Below are 17,839 nucleotides of genomic sequence, written 5' to 3'. Positions count from 1 at the left end.
CCCCCCCCCCCCCCCCCCCCCCTCCCCAACCCCTTATTGAGAAAGTTTCCTTAGGACAATATACCACTATAAGACCCCCCGCAGAGTTGCCGTATTTTGAATTCAGTCTGTACTGGCCTGTGATATGTCTTATTTTGATATCTAATGCTCAAATGTCTTCCCAGGTCATTTGAAATCCGTTTGCTTTTGGGGGCCTCTGGCAGTACCCCTGGCCTCAAGGATGCCTTTGAGAGACACATCTAATGTTTGGTCCTCTGTGCGGTCATTCTCGTCGTCACATTTTTTTCAGGTCGTTGATGATCCTTGAAAGTCATTTAGTAGAGACGTTGAGAAGAAAATGGTGGCGAAGAGAGGCGTGTGCTGCTTTTCATCAAGCAGAATCCAAAACTATAGACTTAGCCTCGTTACAGAGTGTTTTTTATTTCCTGTTGGTCGGACTGTTTCTGGCTGCTATTACCTTATTGGTCGAGTTCCTTTCGCATTCCAATTATAACAAGTTTTTGTTAAAATTTGTGAAGAAGAGAAATGAGTAGCAATTTTTTATGATTTTCTTTGGTGGATTTTCAAAATACATCTGAAATCACCATTTAACACCATATTTAAGATGGACTGTGTTTGGTAGACATTCAAAATACGTGAGATAAGTGTATCAGAAAAATATCATTGTTATTAATGTTTTAGGTGGACTATTCCAAGGTGAAAACTAGAAAGGATTAGACCATAGACTTTGTTCAAATTATTGGTAATAATAACTCTGATAATGATAACAATTTGTCATTTATTACACAGGAAATTGCCTTCGCCGCCTCCGTTAACCTTGATATACTATGCAGAAACACGGGGCATAAAATTTCAAAGTATATTAAAATCATTTTATTACTTTTAAAAAAATTAAAACAAGTTGCATGTGATTTAAATATTTGATGAAATATAATCAAGATACTAAATGAAAAAACATTCATGTAAAAAAAAAAAACAAAAAAAAACCTGAAATACATTGAATGTTACTTTAGATTGGAAAATAACATCTATACATTAAGTTACATGGCTGTAAGCAATGTCTTTAAGATAATGAATGTCATTAAGATAATGAATATCTTAAAGATTATGAATGTCACTAAGATAATGAATGTCACTAAGATAATGAATGTCACTAAGATAATGAATGTCATTAAGATAGTGAAATATCACTAAGATAATGAATGTCACTAAGATAGTGAAATGTCACTAAGATAGTAAAATAACACTAAGATAATGAATGTCACTAAGATAGTAAAATGTCACTAAGACAATGAATGTCACTAAGATAGTAAAATAACACTAAGATAGTAAAATAACACTAAGATAATGAATGTCACTAAGATAGTAAAATAACACTAAGATAATGAATGTCACTAAGATAGTAAAATAACACTAAGATAATGAATGTCACTAAGATAGTAAAATAACACTTAGATAATGAACGCAATTAAGATAATGAATGTCACTAAAATAATACTTTTAACTAAGATAATGAATAGCACTAAGATAATGAATAACACTAAAATAATGCATAACACTAAGATAATGAATGTCACTAAGATAGTAAAATAACACTAAGATAATGAATGTCACTAAATAATGAACGTAATTGGGATAATGAATGTCACTAAGATTAAAGATTATTTACTAAGATAATGCATAACACTAAAATAATGAACGTAACTAATATCCCCGTCACACATGCGATGTTACGGAATACCTCAGAGTGAGCTTACCGCTTTGCGATCGCCATTGCAAATGGTCCCAATCTGATGTGGCGAGGCTAATAGATAATGAATGCCACTAAGATAATGCCGCTATGGCAGTTTCACGAGGGTCGTTTCTAACAGTTGATTTATTTCATTTCACAAGATTTTCACAGGTTGACCGAGATTAGAATACACGATCACCGTGTATTCAATGCAGCCAAGGAAATGCCGGTCCAATTAACCAATGGTGCTCTATGTGTAATGACTGAAGGTTCAACTAAGTTCAATCCCTCAGTGGAATCAGGTGTTCCAGAAAGGTGCACACAACAGTGCATGCGGTGACTTAACTCAAAAGTGCTCATGGAATTCACGTTTCCACAGAAGATGATATAGTTTCGGTCTGTGGCTGATTTTCCAACGCATACTTTTTTCGTCCACAGTAAAACATTTTAAACAAACTAGCGCGATATCTTTTAGAGCTTAACATCAAGAGATAAAAATTCTGACTAAAATTACACATGTAGATAAAATTGCAAGCCTTCCAGATCGTATCTAGTAAGTTTTTGTCTGTATTATTTTCAAAATCATCTTCATCCTCGTCTTCGTCTTCATCTTCGTCGTTGAGATTCTCTTCTCTCGTTTCGAGTCCGAGATGTTGAACTTCTGATTCTTGGTTCTCTCCCCTTTCCTCCAGCTTTTCCAGATCATCTTCGTTCATTTCGTCGTGTACACCATCATCCGCATCTTCTATATCTCTTCTAGTGTTTTCAAACAGGTCCGAGTTCACATTATTCTCATTATTAGTTCCAAATGTAGTGTTTTCAATCAGGTCCGAAGTCATATTCCTTTTCTCATTAGCTCTCAAATTGGTGCTTTCAATCAGGTCGGAGTCAACACTTTCATCGTTTGCTTCAGAAGAATTTCTTGATATGATGTTATCTAATGTGCCATTCGGAAAGTTGAAAACACTGTCATTGAACATTCTGCCATGACTGTTGTTTCTGTTTAAATCTGGATAATCATGATCAAAATCGTCATTATGGTAATAGTCATCGTAATAAATGCCTTCATGGTTCACTACTTCTTGGTTCATTCTGCTAAGTTCGACCACCTCCGTGATTGAGATAGGAAGTAGAGTAATGAAGGCCAAACATGACACTACTAACAATGGCCGAGCTGATTTGGCCACTTTTCCCTTTTGATCATTGGCCGTTGAGAATGACCGTCTGAATTTGAGACTTTGTTGAATTTTGATGATGACGAGTAGATTAGGAATCAACATGGTTATACACGGTAAACCAGTTTCTGTAACCAATCGTTTGATAGTTGACAACTCTCCACTTATCCCGGTATCGGCACAAATGATGTATCCTTCTTCAATTAACATTGTAGTGAATGGTAAAGCCAAACCTAATTCCACACCGAGAGAGGTTAAAATAATAATAGCCGTTATGATTTCTGCTGTCTTTTTTGTACAATAACGCGTTCTGTTTAGGGGTTTCCATATAGCAACACATCGATCTAGAGCTAGGGCTACGACAATCCACGGAGAAGCAGTACGAAACGTTCCCTTTGTTACGGACCAAAAGATACAGAAACCATACGACGTAGCCATTAACTGGTCTGGCGAGTATGAGGTCACGTGGTCCATAACGTCCTCAGAAATGTTCATCAACATAAAAATTGTATCAGAAATTGCGGCGGATCTGATATATATGGAATATGACGTTTTAGAAAATTCTTTCTTAGAGAACATTATCAAAATTAAAACATTACCCAGGGTTCCAAAAACTGCAAGGATACATAGTCCAGAGACGTAACCAATATTTTCCGGATTGATAACTTTGGTCTCCAATGGCCCATTTTCTATCAAATGATCTATCGAGTGAGCAATATCCTTTAAGTCGTGTAAAGTGTCTTCCATCTTGACTCCGTGGTGTTATTGGCTCCTATGACACTAGTAAATTTATAAATGGGGTTGGTGTAAATGTAAATTCCATTTCCAGCAGAAGCTGATATCACGGACTAGGAATTTGTTGGTAGATGACAAATTAACGTCCGTTCCCGGCAGAAGCTGATATCACGAACTAGGTAGTTGAAGGTAGACGAAAGGTAAGTTGTTGGAAGAAGACAAGTTAACGGCTGGTTCCAGCCACGTGATATCGCAGACTAGGTAGTTGTTGGTAGATGACAAGTTAATGTCCGCTTCCGGCTAACTGATAACACAGACTAGGTAGTTGTTCGTAGATGATAAGTTAATGTCAGCTTCCAGCTATCTGACTAGGTAGTTGTTGGTAGATGTCCAGTTAACGTCTGATTCCAGCCATCTGATATTGCAGACTAAGTAGTAGTTAATGGTCACAAGTTACCGTCCACTTACAGCAAAAGCCTGTTATTAAATGAGTAACTAAAATCACATTTCACGCGATTCACGCTTAATAACCATTAGGGCAAGAGTATATTGTACACACCAGGGGAGTAAAATGTGTCAAACCCGTAGGGGTTTACGATGAGGCAAGGGTTTCGCCTTATTGTTATTTAAATTTGTCAATTACAAACACGAATCGCTAGTAGTGGTGATCACTTCAGAAGCTTGTTTTCGAAATCTGTAATCACTTTTCAAACGCTACAGACTATAGGCTTCAACAGATCACGTGAGTTCATTCTGTTGTGTTCCCCATTAGTCAAACACTTATCACTAATAACATTGAATACTTAATAAGTTAGTTTTTGAATATTTAATCATCTAAATCACTGTTAAACAACAAGAAATACAAGCCAAGTTGATCAATTGTAAATACTCAATACTGGATATATATCATTAATTAAGTTGGTTTATATATTATATATAATTATAACACAAACAATACGATAATGTGGGGGTAATCAACCAAATTTTCAAGGATATCCAAGCTGAAATTGTCATAATATTTTGAATGATGATTGACCTTGAGAAGTCAGGGCGGCGTGACTTCACCATAAAGTAACTCTTTGTATAGAGTTAACAAAAATTAATAATTAAAAAGATCTGGAGATATACATGTAAAGATAGTGCTGCCTACCCGAGCCTAAAGACAAAGAGTCCATATTAATCGAAGCTAGTTTTGTAATAATCAACACAATAAAAGTATATATATTGGCCCTACGGTGGTTTGTTTATTACATTTCGAATTTTTTCATTTTTATTAATTCTACTTATATTTCATAATTGTTTGCTGAATTATCTTTTTTGTTTACTATTTTTCTATCTTTGTTTGCTCGTTAAAGAAAAATAAGTAGAATTAATTAAATTATTGAATTACATTGAAGGTGGGTAGACTTCAGACGGTAGCCATCTTTTCCGCAAAAACCATAATATAATATGCTTATTTTACAATTATTTTAACAAAATTTCTTTTTGATAAATTATATTGTTTGTCAAATTCGCCATGCGGTATTTACCTGTTATCCTATATATAGTTATGGCCCGGAACGATCTAAGTTTATTTTATATCATTATAGCAAAGATTATGGTTACGTACAGGGCTTTAGGCTTGAGAAGGATCTATTTCTCCGTAACGATTTATCTATGTTCTATATGTTTTCGTCAAGAAAATACTGGATCAATTTCGTTGGTTATACAAACATCAAACATTGGTAGGGCCTATCAATATGATATCAAATTTTAATTTAATTGTATATGAACCAAGCGTCAAATGATTAAATGATTATAGATAGCTATCTTAAATATTCAATTGAATAGCTTCGAGTTAATTGTAGCCTGATTTTATTTTTATGTAATTAACTCCCTTGAAAATAACAAAATATCAATTTACTGTATAGTTGATTGTGGTCTGGAATTGCTACTACCGCTTAGCTCCCTTAGAAATATTCAACTGAATTTATTTGTGGTCGGGATTAACTCCCTTGAAAATCAATTTTTATATTTTGATTTATTCTGAAGAACATAAGCTGGATAGGATAAAATTTCAACAAGAATTGGGACAATATTTATAAGAAGTATCAGGTAAATTTTGGAAAAAAGGAATGGGTCCAATTATATCGGACAGGCTACCAACAGATGCCTATTCACGGGTGCGATCCCACTACTGCGCGACACGGGGACTTTTGCCTGCTGCGTTTCCGCCCTGGGCCGGATCGTCCCTCCTTAGACAACCTGGTAACTCTCGGCTCCCCGAGTGAGACCATATTGATGCCGGGCTTAGTGCGGACACCCGATCGACATAGCGCACCTGAGAGCAGAACCCCCGCCCTCAAACCGTTCTCCACCCCAAACCTCCAAGTAGCTGGATTACAGGAGCACGCCACAACTCCCAGCGATTTCTACTGTGAATTTCAAGCGGGTCTTTCTCGAAAATGACATACATTTTCTTCCCTGCCTTAGTTTGGGTTTCAATATTGAAAATGATTCTGACTAAACGTTAAAAACGTAAAGAGAAAACATATAAACGGAGTATATTTGAGGTGGAATTCACTCTAAAATTACAATTCAACATGGCGATACATACTAAGGCGAGATTGCGTGGTGACCTTTCATGATATAATGTTCAAGCCGGTACAAGTTATTATTGAAAACGAGCCTTGCTCCAGAAGATATTTTTTGTTTGTTTGCGTACTGGTACACACATTTTGACATAAAATGAAATACTAACGGAATATCTAACGTCTAAAGCGTCCTATAAATTTTTAAAAAATAAAATATATTCAACGTTTTACATTTTTTTCGTTAAACGAATCATCAAATATCCCTACCGACCTACTATTGAGTTACTTAAATTGTTGGCTTTTTGTTGTCTGTAATATATGTTTTTAATAGAGTTGCTTCCCTTCCATTGATAGTATGTTTAGATATCATTTGAGGGAACTGGAATTTTGATGCAACATTACTTGCTCAAACGTCGAATATGGTTTCATACTGTTATCATTTAGTTCGCATATCTCATCCAGGGATCTACATATTTGTTAATTTTATACCGTGAACTAAAAATCCTTTCAGAATGTCCACATAGTTAACATAATCATTTATAATACATTTTGCATTCCCTCAGAGAGTCAATATAGTTATTAACATGTCTAGTGGAAAATGTCAATCTCATACAGATCATTATTTCGTGTTATTTCGGCATTCATCAGCATGTCCAAGTTGGCTGTACGTCGGGGCATATATGGCTGACAAACCCATTGTGGAACAGGCATTTCCAGCCACAGTGGCGACCGGTGAAGTCGTTGTCTAGGTTTGGTGCTGGTGTTCTCGGTTGTTCATTCTCTGCCCTGTAAGAGCCTTCGAAAGTGGGGACAGCCTAATGGATCGTGTCTCTCCAGATCTCTTGTTTTGCAAAGAAAGTTCACCGCTCAATCAGACAGGCGTCAGGTGTCTCATTAAAGTATCTGTTTTCGGAGCCCTTCTGGCTCGATGGCCGGTGGAAAGCAATCTTAGGAAGTCAATGGCTTTATTCTAAAGACATGGCCTGCTGGAGTAATTGGGACTTTTGCAGCTTGGCTTCTATGCTAGCAATCCTTGCTTATGTTCTGTCTATATAACCACCTTAGACAGAGAGAACATACAGAACATATAGAAAGTGTGATGTCCGTAGGCAGAGATTACAAGCATAAAAAGCCAAGCTATTGGTATTCTAATCTGCGCGATTGACATCACCGCGACCTAATTCCAACAGTAATCTGATTAGATATGTTAAATGATAAATATAGCTTTAATCAAATTAGGTGAAGTGTAATTTCTCGGGACGAGAGAAGATTTAATTGGCTTGTGATTTAATTAGACGCAATAAATTGTAAAATGTATCAGAGTGTATAGTGGTTAGCAGTGATCCATTGTATTCTATTAGCCTAGTTAACAACCACAATACCAATTGATGTTAATGAACTGGAGTTTTGCGTCTCAATGAACTGGAATGAAGTTTTACATACAAATGAACTCGAATGAAGTTTTACATACAAATGAACTGGGATGGAGTTTTACATACAAATGAACTGGAATGGAGTTTTACATACAAATGAACTGGAATGAAGTTTTACATACAAATGAACTCGAATGAAGTTTTACATACAAATGAACTCGAATGAAGTTTTACATACAAATGAACTGGGATGAAGCTTTACATACAAATGAACTGGAATGAAGTTTTACATACAAATGAACTGGGATGAAGCTTTACATACAAATGAACTGGAATTGAGTTTTACATACAGATGAACTGGAATGGAGTTTTACATACAAATGAACTGGGATGAAGCTTTACATACAAATGAACTCGAATGAAGTTTTACATACAAATGAACTGGAATGGAGTTTTACATACAAATGAACTGGGATGAAGTTTTACATACAAATGAACTGGGATGAAGTTTTACATACAAATGAACTGGGATGAAGCTTTACATACAAATGAACTCGAATGAAGTTTTACATACAAATGAACTCGAATGAAGTTTTACATACAAATGAACTCGAATGGAGTTTTGCGTCTCAATGAACTGGAATGGGGTTTACATACAAATGAACTCGGATGAAGTTTTACATACAAATGAACTCGAATGAAGTTTTACATACAAATGAACTCGAATGAAGTTTTACATACAAATGAACTGGGATGAAGTTTTACATACAAATGAACTCGAATGAAGTTTTACATACAAATGAACTCGAATGAAGTTTTACATACAAATGAACTGGGATGAAGTTTTACATACAAATGAACTGGGATGAAGTTTTACATACAAATGAACTGGGATGAAGCTTTACATACAAATGAACTCGAATGAAGTTTTACATACAGATGAACTGGAATGGAGTTTTACATACAAATGAACTCGAATGAAGTTTTACATACAAATGAACTCGAATGAAGTTTTACATACAAATGAACTGGGATGAAGTTTTACATACAAATGAACTGGAATGAAGTTTTACATACAAATGAACTCGAATGAAGTTTTACATACAAATGAACTGGGATGAAGTTTTACATACAAATGAACTGGGATGAAGTTTTACATACAAATGAACTGGGATGAAGCTTTACATACAAATGAACTGGAATGAAGTTTTACATACAAATGAACTCGAATGAAGTTTTACATACAAATGAACTCGAATGGAGTTTTGCGTCATCCTTGTTTTCAAGCAAAGGAAAGTCAAGCTAGGCGGCGAGAAACTTGGGAGTTATGAATCGTTGCCTTGTCAGAACTTTGTTATATGAAAGATTTTAATGATGGGTAGCCTGAACTCGACCCTTATGTTTCCATTATTTTATGTTTTACCCGAAGGAGAGTAAAGCTATAGGTGGCGATCGACTGAAAATTTATGAATCGTTGCCATGTCAGAACTTTGTTATATGAAAGATTTTAATGATGGGTAGCCTGAACTCGACCCTTATGTTCCCAGGGGACTCCATCTTGTTTTTACCCGAAGGATAGTAAAGCTATAGGTGGCGATAGACTGAGGAGTTATGAACCGTTGCCATGTCAGAACTTTGTTATATGAAAGATTTTAATGATGGGTGAACTAAAACATAACTTGATAAAAAGTCGTATTTGTGGTATGATCAAATGACACATAAACTTCTCAAAAACCACTGAGCGTAGGTCACGGAGTAAAAACTTAATTATTTTTATGAGGCTGAATAGAGCGGTCAGTTTTGTTTATGACAGGAAAGGAATAAATCCGACTTCTTCAATGTGGTTATTGCACATTAATATCCTTACTTCTCTATCTTTATAGCTAATAAACTAAATAACAGTCACGCCTAATTATCTCCCCTCTTTAATTATAACTATGTCAGTGACCTCCCTTGAATTTATTTACATTTTATCTTCGTTAACCAGTCGTAAAATGTGGTGAAAATGTAAACAATGTGTTCTGGCAGTTAAGATATATTTTTTATTGGTAACAAGTTTGTAAAAATAACAACATAGTCAAACATTTTAATAGTCTTGATTTGCTGCCAGCTTCGAATTAGATACAAATTTTCTTAGACTCCTACTCGGTTAATCTAAAAATTGTTGGCGTTCTTCGACAAATAATAGCCTACTATATCTTACACCTACAACGTTTCAACAATTTACAGTTTTTTTTTGTATTTCTTCTTTTGTTTTGAATGATCCGTTTCGTTATTGTAAAGACAAACGAAACACAGGTTAGGGAGATAGATTACAATTTACATCTAAAAATGATGAAAGCACGAAATTATAGCCGGATAAAGTGTCATGATTTCTTAAAAAGGATTCGGCGTTGACAACATTACAGTTTCACGGTAGCCATTCAGCGATTCCCTTAAATTCTATGATTCTAGTTTCAGAGATCCTTCACAGTGGATTGAGTCTTGGTTTTGCTGGAATACGCATTCCATGCCCTGTTACCGGCACCCATTATAGCTTAAGTGGAGGTTTATGAAAGTTATAAAATGTCACAGTCAAAAATTCTTTAAATCAGAAGTTTTTTGATTGGCCATCGTACTTTTCACTCAATAAACTAAATAGTAAAAAGTACATCAACATTTACCATATTAGATACACAAGAGACTCATTCATATCTCACCTTTCTTTGGACATATATCATAATCATACATAATAGCCAATAGACGTTAACCTTGAGGTCACATGATCCATATTTTTGAAATAAATTCCGCCCCCAGGGATTTCATTAGCATCATATTACCATTCTAAGCGATTAATAAAGAATTAGACAAATCAGCGACCATAAATAAAAAAACGAAAAGACAATGCAACTGTCGTGTAAAAATCTCATCTCTTTAATATCTTTTACGGTATCCTGTGGGACGTAATTATACGATATCCTGTGGGATATCATTATCACTTCCAAGGTGACTACAGTCATAAATCATACTACAAGAGTCATTCTACTTCATCTACAATAAGAAAGGAGATGGAAGAGAGTTTTACATCCTATTGTTCTATGCCTAATGAGGAAAATCAAATTAAGTGAAGTTGTTATAAACATCCGTACAGGCAAAACGATTCATAAAGCATGAAACAAGTAATAGTTGTAAAGTAGTGGACTCCTCAAACAAGAAGTACCATCAGGTGTTTTGAAAATAGAAAGCAAGGTTTACATTCTGGTTCTCTATGACTGTGTAATCAATACCACGTAACACAAATCGGTATGGGTCAACAAAAAGGTTAGGAATGACAAGTTATTTTGCTAATGAAATGAAATTTTGCATCTTCCTGTTGTGCAAATTATCAGATTACACCGTGCGACAACTCTTGCTCGTTCTGTAAAGCCGAAAGTACCTCGTAATGAATGCCTGCAGAGGATTATATATACCAAACTAGTATGGATATCATATTAAGTTTAGCTCTTATGATGTAGAATAACTCATTATGGGATATGGTAATCGTCTGATATATCATGTTTAAAAGTACAATGTATGTATATTATCTCAACACGGAAGTAACTAGCACCATACTACTCCCTTGTTAGTTGTTAAACATGTAGACACTACATTTTTTATTTCATTTTTCCGTTCAGGTTAGAATCTCCATATTTATTTCACGTCTCGGAGGAAGACAGAATAGACTTTGAAATTGTTAGAAGATGTTTACTGGCAATCGACAGAATCGTAGTTTTTCTTGTAAAAACTCCTTCGATGAAAGACGACATGGAATGTATGCTTGGCTTCTGTTTGGTCTGCACTTTCAGACATAGTTTTGTACTCGAAAGGAAATATTTTTAATCTTTTCAACCCGCAAATTAACATTTTAATGAAACATAACATCGAAAAATATTCGTATTTTACTGGGCTACAAAGATCCCCCTTCTTCGCTGTTCCATATTATGTGTATCTGGGACACTGTTAGCATCAATTTGAACTATCCAATTTTCAACAAAACATCTGTGATTCCTGCGATTCCACTAAACAAAGTGTTTGATGACGTCACTAATCGCATAATGTGTTCTATCACAGAAGGACGAATAGTGACGTCTTCAAACACTTAGTTTAAGTGGAATGCAGAAACCACTGATGTCTGATTGAAAATTGGAATGGTGCAAATTGATGCTATCAATGTCCTCGATACACATAATTTTGTTTTTAGAAAACCTCTTTACAATCACTTTATAATGATTTGTTCAAGACATGTAAAGATTCTGTTTTGCACTAATCTGATCTGGTCTGCAGTTCCAGCAATCTCAGAAAACTTTGACCACAATAGTAAAAGTTACACGGCTGTAGAATGGTGCAGATAAAAGTCATGCGGCAATTCTCGAGCTTTTCTGTAGTTATTGAGAGCTAGTGGAACCTACATTGTACCTTGTTTATAAGCGTCCTTATAAAAAAGCTAGAAAGACTACTTTAAATTCCTCTTATCAGATTGAAAATGGTACTAGTAGCCTAATTTCGTTCTTAGAACCATGGGTGGTGGAGGGTAAGCAGAAAATAGGCTGGTCCGCCCCCACCAGTGAAAAAATAGCCTGTGCCTCAACCCCCCGCCGCCCTCTCCCCACGGAAAATTTGCTTATGTTTCCTAGAAACGTCACTGCTCTGCTTAGAACATTAGAGGTTAAACTTTGACTTATTTCGCTCAAACAGCAGTTGTTGTAAACAATCTAAGATACATTTAAAGAGGAAGTTAGATTCCAGCAGATAGTGCCAATACTGAATATAAATGTTATTATAAATAATGGTAAAATTATGATATTGTACGTAATATTTAGATATGGTTTATTTGAAACATGTAAAATGTCAGTTTGTAGAGTATGTGATGAGAAGTTCATCAGAAATCCATTCTGTATGTCAATAACAACGTGGTATTTTCAGGGCGATATAAACTGGATTCTATCAGTTCTCATCTGCAGGTGGTCGTAATGCTGATATCATACAGATAATGCATTATCTTCTCACAGCGACCGCCTGAAATGAAAAGGGCTTGTCTTTGTGTTTCTACGGTGTTTGAGGGGGGTGGTTCTTTGGAATCCTTACTTTCCTTATCATTGAGTACGCTTTTTCGACTTCATCTCTGACCTGCATCACTGTCAAGGGAAAACCGGGTTGTAAAGCCAAGGTTATCGAACACTGCATCACTGTCAGGTCGGAGCCGGGTTGTAAATATCAAGGTTATCGAACAAGCGCCTATCCAATTCAAGATAAAAAAAAAAAGGAAACTTTTTCAAAATTTGACGAGATTGGTTCTCGGCGCTTAGATGGGCAACTACATGGCCATTAAGGCGAAAATTACATTACACCATAGTCTCTGACAGACACCCAGACTTCTCCTATCGAAGAGAGTACCTTTCGTAGCAGATGTACGTAGACAAATTGTGACTGAATAATAGAGGCTAACCACACCACTGTCATGAAATGCCTTGAGCTACAAAAGTACACGTGGAATTTAAGTTAATATCCTTGTAAAATCCCACTGCCTGCGACAGTTTGGCGTTGTTTTATGTTAAGATAGAAACTCGATCGGTCTCAATTATCAAATCAATGAAATGGTCTGTATTTCCTCTGCTTTGGTTGCATGATACAGTCTCATTTCCGGTCGAATTCTTAATCAAGTGGTAGTTACAGTCTCATATTTCGTCCCTGAACTCTTTTGACCACATTATAGGTCTACTTTATCTTTCCTGATAATTACGTTAACATGTCTCTGTCGTGGACGTCCCTGGTATGTACATTTAAGTCATACAGTCGCTCATACAGGCCCATGGCTTGCCCAGGGTCTCAATTTTTCTGAAGGGGACTCAAAAAGTCATTTTAGTGGTCAAAATTTTTCAAAGGGGGGGGGGGGGAGGGCTGCCCTCCCAACCAGCACGTTGTTCACGTTAAAAAGAAACAAGCTTGCCTTTTAAGATTCAGAGTTCGAGCACAATTGTTAGCTATATTCTGTTTGTCTCCCTGTAACGTGTCCACGATACACAACTATATGCCGGAAGTAGATCGTGTTAACCAGGTAAGGAATCGGGGGTATAGAGAATAATTCAATGGTATGCCTTTGGTTTCTAGTTCGAGCAAAATGTTTTGCTATATTCTGTGTTTTGGCTACCTGTAGTGCTTCCAGGATATCCCGTTAAAGTATACCCGTAGTCGATCCAGTTAACCAGGTTACAAACGGGAGATCAAGAGAATACAGTCTTGCGTTCAGCACATTTTTTAAAAACTTTTAGTTAGATCTAATCATAAAAACGGTTGCTACCTGTAACGTTTCCAAGATACCTCGATAGTAATTATGAAGCCTGAGTGAAAAGATTAATGTAAAATGCCAGAGAGACTCAGGTGTTGAAATATAAATCAGGTATTAAGTGGTCTACTGTATAATGATTTGTAAGTTTGGATGTCTGATATTACAGTGACTTATTATGTGTTGAAGGAAGTCAGCTCAACTCACTGTTTTAGATAAATTCGCTCAAACTGAGGAAAGTTCGTTTCACAAAATATCTGGAAATATTTTACGTCCTTTAAATATCTGAAAGGTAAGCAGTCTTTAAGTAAATGACCCAGCAATTAAGACAGTTAGACGACCAAACTTTCACCCAATCACCTAAAATATCATTTTATTTGATTTGTATCAACTCCTGTATGATATACACTCAGGCCCGTCACCAGCTCAATGTGCCAAGGAGGGAGCCCCCCCCCCCCCCACGGGCCTGTATACAGTACATAATAATATATAGACTTTCAATTTACAGGAATAAAGAAAAGCGGACATAACTTGTCATCAACAAACCGACCAAGAATAAAAAGACTAACACTATCCGAGGGTTAGAATATCGGTTTCTTGTCGCGGATCAGATTGTTTGTTCAATCAGAATGTAGATGTTTAATTTCCGGTCCAGCGCGTGACTATCAGTGATCAAATATCTCGGATGTTGTGGTTGCCAATGGCCGATCGTGTGCTCCCCATTTCCGGTTCCTGTAATAGTATATTTAAGTTGGTGGAACTGACCAATGTTTTCCGTTCCAGGGAAAGTTTCCGATAATGAGTGTTTTTATTCTATCAACTTGTAGTGTTTTTCTCGGTCAAGGTTTAATACATAATGGAGATGACAAGGTAAAATATTGGCAGCTATTTTAATTTTAAAATTATTTCAAGGTGACAAATCAATATTTTAACACATCTTGTCTGAAATCAACTTCACAGCAATATATTAATTGTATAAAGTCTATGAATAACTGTTTAATGGGAATCTGGTGGCCATAATTAGTGATGAGGGTCGTTGGGGCGCTCATTTAAAAGCGTCCTGACACTCAGGTGGCACACTATAGTCCTAGTTATTCACATTCACGATGCCTCTTATATTGTAATTTGCATACTGATATACTGGTTGCGCTTTAATTATCATTGTTTGCGCTTGTTTGCGCTTTTCAGTCGGACCTACAAGCGACAATTCTTTCATTATAACAATATAACGTACCACTTTTCATTCCATTAGCCCTGCTTTCATTAGCCCTGCTTAGAATTGTAAAACTCCATTTTATGTCCTTTGTCATCTGAGAAATGGACCAAACTACCTTAAAGAACCAACCTATGTACAGATTGGTCTGATAATTATAGCACTACAACTACGAGCGATGATTCTTTACGCTGTCTGACTCTCAATGAAAGAGTTTGAAGTGGCTTTGTTCTCTGATAACGATATAATGAGAGATTGATGAAGGATAATTAAAAATGTTACTGAAACAAGTGGACACTGTACGTTATAGAAATAGTTTAAGCGAATTGGTCATCTAAATATTCTCTTTATAACTTTGTAGCTTTTGTGGCTCTTTCATTGAATGGTAAAAGAGTGATGTAATCCTGGTTTCCAACAGAGGGTTCAAGCATCCGGGGAAGGGTGCTGCTATGAGCATCCTATGGGTTACTTTGGATGTCTCTGAGACAGTTTTGAAAATAAAGTGGTATGCTATAAGCAATAGGTAAATGGAAGTTTTCTGCAGAATGTGTCAAGATTTCGTGACCTGTTTCCTGTGAAGTGTGCTGATGATTGTTCTGCTGGACGGTGGACGAGGGAAGAGTTCTTCATGTGGGACAATTCTTCTTGTCTTTGAAAATTTCTTGGCTTGATTTCGTCGGTCTATGTCTTGAACCTTAGTCTGTTCACATATAAGTGTGTGGCAATGAGAATGGAAGACAGGCGTACCAGTAGGTACTCAGTATCTTATCTAGATGCTCATCGGAATTGTATGGCCTGATTTGTATTTCAATAATTAATATTGCAAGAGTATATCCCTTTAATGATAGTCTTATTGACAATAGAACGAAGTATTCGTCACATGACATCGCTAGAACAATTAGATCTTAACAGTGAAGCTAAATAGGATTGAATCGTGATCAACATATATACCTTACTGCTACATGAAATGAAATACCTATTTGCTTTTGAATTGATAGTGGAAGTGACGTTTCTACGGCAGGTGGGCAGGAGAAGCCATAGCCCACACCTTTTTTTATCATTTTACATAGAAAGAGAATGGTTTGTGGCCCCCCTAGAAAATTTTGTGACCCTGCTCGACCCCTCCCCTAATATTTCCTTGAAACGCCCCTGGACCATGAACTTTCAGCAGTCAAAGCATATATTGTCATATACGAATGACTAGACGTTTTTCTATTTCAGCCTTTTCGACTGGTAACACTGACAGAAAACTTACATTGCTCCTTGAAATTCTTCTTTCAGTGGCGGCGCCAGCCTCTCGTGACTTGAGATACAATCATCTAGACGACGCCATCGATGTTGGATCATTTAAGAAGGAGAGGAATAACATTTTTAAAAAAGATTTATAGATTTATTTCCGGTGGTTTGTATAAAGATTGGTGTGATTGATAACAGATAATCTGGAATAGGAATGCAAAGATATTTGTATGAGCACCAACTAGTGGACAGCAAAAAGATCCTCAAAGACATAAAATGCAATTTACATGGGTCAAAATTTAACCTTTTCATCGATGGAAAATTACTGAAATTTATCTGCGCATTTTCTAAATTACGTGAAACTTCATTACATTATATGTATAGTTTTCTGTTTGAGTTAACAACATGAAAAATGAAAAAAAAACTCTGATTAATGAGCTCAGAATGAAAGACTTTGTGATCGATTATTTTCTATGTGAAATTAACTTGAGTATGATAATTAATACAGCTTGCATCAGTAAGTTTATTGTTGGCTGTAAACCTGATATTTCATTATACTGGTGGGGAAATCAATAAACTTGGATGACTTGGCCCCTTAATCCCTTCAAATCCCTCCTCGATACTTTAATCGCATATATAATAGCTAGTCTACATAGTTAAAGGTGCATTCCTGTGTAGAAATCTTATATTTATTAGCAGTTAAAGGTGCAGTCATGTGTAGATGATACACAGATTCTAGACAGTTCTACCCCTTTAACATCTTATTGTGTGCGGTGATATCACATAGATCTCGAAAGAGGGGCACTGCTTGCTTGTATTTAGTTTGCAATTAAAGCTATACTCCTGCTTAGCTCTCTTATTATACTTCGATTAGTTGTTAAAGGGTCATTGTGTGGAATTATTTAACCTAAATAAACGAGTCCCGTTAACTCATTGAGCTGGAAAAATATTCTGTCTGTGGTTCTAACATTAGCACACAAACATTTTCATGTTGTATGTCGCTTACCCTTGAGAATAATAAAACAAGGGCCTTGATAAATAAGAAAAATGAAGTCTACAGCTTGTACAGTGTTTAAAATATTTTGTATGATTGTTATTTTGATGCTTTTTCTGCATAAACTGTGTATTGATTTTATCTTTTCTCTGTGTAAATCATTATGCTGTCTTTATAATTACACGATGCGTATATCAGGCCCGTAGCCAGACTTGATTGTTCGGAGGGACAAGTAATACATCCGAAGGGGCAATGGTTTTTAAATCCAGTAATGGAATTGGTCGGTTGTCAGAAGTTTTACAGGGGGAGGAAGCAATCATAGGCCTACTTTAGTCTCAGAAACTGGATTTTTTTAGCTAAGCCAATCAGTTATAGTGTTCAAAGCTCACCGTCGGAATTTGAGCCTTCAAATCCATGTGTGTCCAGAATTATCCGCGATTGAATGTTAAAATGACGACTCGTCAATTTAAGATACTCTATGATGTATAGAAAAGACATATATAGATA

General features: G+C 36.1%; 2 protein-coding genes across 2 annotated transcripts in view; one reads left to right on the top strand and one right to left on the bottom strand.

Moving 5' to 3' along the window:
- Positions 1 to 533, top strand: part of LOTGIDRAFT_159803 (hypothetical protein) — a gene marked incomplete at both ends in the record, with an annotated part of 7,432 nt that extends 6,899 nt beyond the window's left edge. Inside the window, one exon of the mRNA XM_009054516.1 lies at positions 290 to 533. Coding sequence (XP_009052764.1) covers positions 290 to 533 — 244 coding nt within the window. The remainder of the gene's footprint in view (positions 1 to 289) is intronic.
- Positions 534 to 2,097: 1,564 nt separating this feature from the next.
- LOTGIDRAFT_159802 (hypothetical protein) lies at positions 2,098 to 3,654 on the bottom strand (the record flags this gene model as incomplete). The annotated part of the gene is made up of 1 exon (XM_009054515.1): positions 2,098 to 3,654. One exon carries the CDS (start codon positions 3,652 to 3,654, stop codon positions 2,098 to 2,100), a length of 1,557 nt encoding a protein of 518 aa, XP_009052763.1.
- Positions 3,655 to 17,839: the final 14,185 nt, after the last annotated feature.

This window comes from Lottia gigantea (assembly GCF_000327385.1).
Source record: "Lottia gigantea unplaced genomic scaffold LOTGIsca_22, whole genome shotgun sequence".
In the NCBI taxonomy this organism is placed as follows: Eukaryota; Metazoa; Mollusca; class Gastropoda; family Lottiidae; genus Lottia; species Lottia gigantea.
Note: the sequence above shows the minus strand (reverse complement) of the source record. Positions and strands in the feature narration are given on the sequence as shown.